General features: G+C 39.1%; 1 protein-coding gene across 4 annotated transcripts in view; it reads right to left on the bottom strand.

The window, feature by feature from the left end:
* Window positions 1-287: 287 nt before the first annotated feature.
* LOC102234312 (protein FAM49A-like) overlaps window positions 288-6,000 on the bottom strand; it is a 40,399-nt gene continuing 34,686 nt past the window's right edge. For all 4 annotated transcript variants that reach the window (XM_023344856.1, XM_023344855.1, XM_023344857.1 and 1 more), the window contains 3 exons: window positions 4,352-4,478; window positions 3,252-3,322; window positions 288-1,975 (listed from right to left, as the gene is read on the bottom strand). In XM_023344856.1, the coding sequence (XP_023200624.1) occupies window positions 1,912-1,975; window positions 3,252-3,322; window positions 4,352-4,478 (262 nt within the window). In that variant the 3' untranslated portion in view covers window positions 288-1,911. The remainder of the gene's footprint in view (window positions 1,976-3,251; window positions 3,323-4,351; window positions 4,479-6,000) is intronic.

The raw sequence follows: 6,000 nt of genomic DNA, 5'->3' as shown, positions 1-6,000 counted from the left end.
AAAAAAAAAAAAGAGAATGGAGGCAGCTTGAAGTCCTGCTTTCATACACGTTTTACTTGCTAAAGTTTAACCACACTACACTAATGTAGATGTTTAAACAATATTTCAGGGACACAGTTTATCATGCCACACAAAATCTGTAAATGTTTGTAGCTTCTCACAGAAACATGTCATTTGGCTCTGAAATTGAAATTTGACAAACATGGTGGCTGGAAGGGAAGTTAAAATACTTATGACCTAAAGTCAGTCATGTCCCAGATATGACACACAAACGCACAACGTCAGCATTTGAATGTAATAAATGACAAGTTTATTGTTGCACAAAATATACAAAAAGAACAAGCAAATGGAGAGCCCCTCCCCTCTGGTTCATTCGCCTTAATGAAGTTGAATTTCTGAAACCTATGACTACGGCAAGTCCGATGGTCCAAGCCAAACGCATGGTAATTCTGAGAGACAACACATACCCGAATTCAGCGTCACTGAACAATTAAAAATGAATAAAAACACCTTATTTACACACTCTTGTCAGAACTTTTACAACATGCCATCTATGTATGTATGTATTGGGCACACATCCCTGTATAGAAAATATATTATAAATTAAATCAGACTAAGGTCTATGGACAACCAAATTACAGCACTCCTTTACTAATATTTTTGTTGTTGTTAAAAGTTTTATTTCCGACTAGCTGGCCCTCGGCCTTTTCGCACTAAAAGAAAGAACTCTGGTTGGGCGGAATAAGTGGGAATGTGGGCTGAGAGTTCAAGAGGAGCATGTCGGACAGGAGAAGCTTCGCTTATTTACACCATAAGGCTCACATCTCTCTTTTTTTAAAAGATCTCTGCCTGTCATCTCTTCTTTTCGTTTTTTTAAAGATGATCAGCGACACGTCAGGACTACAAAACTCGTCCCCGGCAGCCAGCGTGGCGACGCAACAGGAGTGTAAACGACTCAGCTTTTTTGGCACAAGGTGAAGAAGTGTGCTGTAGGATTGGTGCGTAGGTTTGATCTGCTAACTGTTTGATCGTTTGTTTGTTTGTTTGTTTTTTCCAGCAGAAAAAGCTGGATGTGATTCCATAATGAAGCATGTTGGTTTTGCTTCATTGTTGAGATAGCTTTAGCAACATTAGCACCATGGAGAGAAGACAGCCTAATAAGGGTTTGGTTTTTTTGTGTGTGCTGCAACGTTACAAGGGTGGATGTCGTGCCAAAAGGAAAAATACAAATTGGATGGATGGATGGATACGAGGCAATTCAGGGAGGGGGAAACAAAAAAATGTAGGTCCTTTCATCCGGTAGCCCACAGCTGTACTGATGTGGTGATGGGGGGACAGAAGGGAGGCAAGAAGCAAATCTCCGGAGTGGATCCATCACATTGCTTCGTTTCGCCTGAGCGTGGGGATCAGTGCAGCTGAGGGATAACCGAGGGGCCGAGCCACGGTTCCCGCGGCGATGGGGGGAGGCTTCCAGTAAGAAGACGGATGCTGTTTTCTCGAAAGGGGAGTGTGCAAAACTTGTCTGACTAACAGCAGGAACACGTAACTCTAGCTATTGTCACATTTCGGTTCTGACCTTTAAATTTTACCCCCCCCCATAGAGCTTCTTCTGTAATCCTGCTTACTGTTTCACTTCTTTTAATAAATATCTATAATCTTCATTTCTGGTTTCTTCTTCTTCTTTTCTTCTCTTTTCTTACTTTACAAAATGAGAGACAGAATGATGGACGGCTGATAATATATAGAATTAAATTATTATTCTTCTTCTTCTCTTCAGGTTGCTCCAGACCCAGAGATGCTTCTCTTCGTCTATTGTAAACAAACAGCTTTTTCAGCCTCTGGCGTCTGTTTCCCCTCCTCTCTCCGTCTTCAGGTGCGCTCCGACGTTCCTCCCTCTCCTCTGGCGTTCCTTCATTGCAGCAGGGCTCTGATTTGTTTGGAGGTGCTGTCATCGTTTAGATGTCGTGTCGTATACCTAAAGAAGAGAGAGAGAGAAACAAAAACGGGTCAGAGCACATTAACCAACGTGAGAACAGTAAAACGACCGCGTAGATATGCTAGATGTAGCCACAAGGGCTAATTAGCATCTGTGGTCCCCTGGCAGGATTACAGAAATAAACAAAAACAGTTGACACACACACACTGCCAAACACAGAAATGATGAGAAATGGTTCATAATGGTACAAGTTAGCAATAATAAAAAGCAAGAAATACCCATAAAAAACATCTAATTGAAATGGCAGCGCTGTTAGCGTAACCTCACGCACAAGAAAATTAGAGTATCGACTTTTAATTTTATATTTTCCATAAGCGGTAGTAATTAATGGTAATAATTATTAATAAGTGTAACTGAAACCATTTTGGTTCTATTATAGTTTTGAGTTTTTTGTCAACACAACAAACCTGACTCCAGATGAAACAAACACCTTTAGGTACGGTTGAGGATCTGTCATGCTGAGGGCTCATTTCTTTTACAAAGGCCCAGAGAAACTTGGTGGATGTCGTCATGAATTTTTTAAAGAATTTCTTGACTTTTCATATGATGACAATAATAATAATAATAATAATAATAATAATAATTAATATTAATAATAAAAAAACAACTCAATATCAGTGGCCTCTGGGTCTTTCAGCAGGAAAATAGTTCAAAACGTGCAGCTGGATAAAGTCAGGAAATATTTTGGAGGGAAGATTAGATTATTGTAGATCCAAAGGATGAAAAAATTTTTTTTCTGCGTTTGCCGTACTAAAAGGAATACATACAATTTCCAAATTGTTTCTTTCCAATCAGTTGTTTCTACGTCTTTGATTTTTAGTGTATTCTCAACAAAAAAGAAAGAAAGAAAGAAAATACGGGTCAGTTTTTTGTTGCCTTGAAAACGTTTAAATTTGACGAATAGGTGCAGCCGAAGTCTGCTGTGGACTTACAGCCAGTGGATGATGGAGGTTTTATTTACCATAGAGCACAAGTTAAGCAGTAAACGTGGTTAATGAGTTGTGGATCCTTTGCGGTGTACCAGACGTTTTCTATTTTCAGATTTTAATTACACTGATGGAGAGTGTGTGAATAAGTGTGGAACAGAGGATTTTGTTACAACAACAAAAAAAACACAGCAAAAAAACAACCCCAACGTTTTATTCAAATGGAACACAACATTTCTCTTCTATTTCCCCCCCCCCCCCCCCCCCCGTCTCAGATTATCCTACTGCAGTGAGACATTAAGTGTGTCCATCCCAGCCTCCGTACTCACCGCAGTGCGTTCAGAAGCCCCTCCACGCTGTTGGACGGCTGCTCTTTCAGCACCTTGATGCAGCCCTTCATCTGCCAGCCAACAGAGACGACACAGCGTCAGAGCACAGCAGGTTAAAGGTCAACAACCTGGGCTCAACCTCACCCCGTGTCTACGCGTCTACAATCTGTGGAAATGTGAGGACGACTAAACTGCTTTTTTCTTTATGGGATTTGTTTTGTTGTTGCATTTCTGCGATTTTAATATTTTCTTGTTTGTTTCAAATTTTAGTCAGTTCATTTGGGTATTTCCAGTCATTTTTGCCTCCCTTTTCGGACATTTCTTTCACATCTAGGGAGGCGTTCCCATAGCAACAAGTACTGTGGGCCATCATGTGGAAGGCAGTTCTTACACAAGATGGCAGACGGCGAGTTTTCCACTAGTTGGAGCAAATATTTAAATTCTTTCCACTCTTCAAACACGCCTGCTGACGTGTCAGCATGTTAGCGACATGTTTTATCGATATGTTAGCAGAAACGTTTATTTTTAGTCACGATCCAGTCAGATTTGTAAATTGTAGACCTCTGGGTCTCGTCCGGCCAGTCCTTCTATTTTAAGGTGAAGGATTAAACATAACATGATCAGTCACACTGCAAACACACTAAATCTTACCGAGTATTTTCGGTCTAATTTCTGGTGCAGACATCTAGAAATAAGAAAAAAACGAACTTACACGTACATTTTCAGCAAGATATGGAAACTTTTTTTAAGTAATTAAATTCTTAATATTGATGAAAAGTAACTACTCCCATTGGCAGATTAGTTCACACTTATTTTAAGTGAAATAATCTGCCAATGGAACTAGTACTTTTCATGAAGATTAAGGAATTACTGACTTAGAACAAGCTCCTATATCTCACTGAAGTCAGGTTTGTCTTATTTCAGGGGTACTGAGATATCTGCGTTGAACACCTTCACTTCTTTCACATGAAGGTGAAAGAAGCGAAGGTGTTGGGTGTTGTTCCTTGATCCCAGTTTAACCCCTAATGCAACAACAATGTGCAACGTTTTCGCTAACTTTGCACGCGCGACCCTCCGGGCGCGTACGTGACCGCACTCACGTCAATTTTGGAGGTCTTGGCGAAGGCTCCGACGGGATGGACGTGGTCGTAGAGGATGATGACGCCCACCATCACCCTCATGCAGAACAGCATGGTGTCTGTGTTGGTGAACCGGCAGCGGTACTCCCTGCAACACAGAGAGGCTCAGCTTCCGCACTGCAAAAACACGACACCTAGCAACGGCTTGTTGGCCTGGTTTCTAGTGAAATGACACAAAACTAACAGACAGGTAACTTTTCAGCTTTTTTAAAATTCCTTAATATTGATGAAAAAGTGCAAGTTCCACTGGCTGATTATTTCACTTATAGCGACATTTTTCACGAGTGAAATAATGTGCCAGTTGAAATCGTTTTTTAATCAATAGTAAGGAATTATTGACTTAAAACAAGCTCCTACATTGTGTTGAAAAGTTACCTGTAAGTCAGTTTTAAGTTAGTTTTGTCTTATTTCTGGTGTGCTAAGATATTTGCACTAGAAACTGAATAAAAACACTTGGTGAGGTTTTGTGCTTTTGCAGTGCGAAAGGAAATCCTGCATTCAGATTAAAGAGCAGAAAAGGACACGTTGCTGGTTATACTTTGTTTTTTCATTCAGAAAAATGTAAACGTATCCAAACGCGTGCATTTTTCAAAAGTTAGAAAAGGATTTTTGTTTCTGTTTTTGGCGGAAATTTGCAAACACTTAAATGTTGTATAGATTATTTTATGTCAATAACAATTTTAAAGTAGAAATAAAAAAAAAAAATCTGAATCAAAACATGAACTGAGCTGACTTAACGTAGAAAAGAGTAATAAAAATAGAGTTAATTTTCTGTTAAGTCAACTTGAAGTAGTGTAAAAACTCAAGTAATTAAGTTGGGACAACTTTTGTTTTTAATTACATTTTTAGTTAATTATTTTTGCTAAATTTAGTTAAGTCAACTGAAGTTGTACCAAACGCTTTTTTATTTATTTATTTTATTAAAACTTTATTTAACTAGATGAAAGAAAATCTTTCACAGGAATGACTTGGCCAACAAAAAGAGGAAAAATTATGTTTTGAACTTCAAAGTTGATACAACTTACCTTAACAACTAGTCGGAGTCAAGTTGAGTGAGCAATATTTTACAGTGTAGAACCAAGGCGACCTGGGGCCTCATGCATAAAGCGTGCTGCGCACAAAAAATGTGCGGCGCCATATTTTACGCACAAGTCGGCAGGAACAAAAATTTACTTTGCGTCAAAGTTTGCGTAAATACACGCAGACTTTTTCCGCTGGACGATATCAAACTACAAAGCGTCAAAACTCACCTAAATACACTGAAATCTGACGACATTCGGTGTTATTCAGACCAAGAATCATCCGATGTTTGTCATGATTTTAATATTTTATTGTTTAAACGTAAACGATGAAACTGAACCGCATTAATCCTCAGACAATAAGCTAACACGCAGACAAAATAAAGGAAATAAAAATAAAAGTCTGTGAGAACCTCGCTTGAATGTAAATAGTACTTTTTCAAAGTTTTTGTCTCATAAAGATGTGACGCATCGGTCCGTGCGCGGAAGCGCATGAAATGCATCTATGGGGTCATTTCATTCTCACTAACGGAAGAAAACAGGGTTGGATCAGCAGATTAACTCAAACATGCTGATTAAAAATAATCACCA

Source organism: Xiphophorus maculatus, chromosome 13 (assembly GCF_002775205.1).
Source record: "Xiphophorus maculatus strain JP 163 A chromosome 13, X_maculatus-5.0-male, whole genome shotgun sequence".
Classification (NCBI taxonomy): domain Eukaryota; kingdom Metazoa; phylum Chordata; class Actinopteri; order Cyprinodontiformes; family Poeciliidae; genus Xiphophorus; species Xiphophorus maculatus.
Note: the sequence above shows the minus strand (reverse complement) of the source record. Positions and strands in the feature narration are given on the sequence as shown.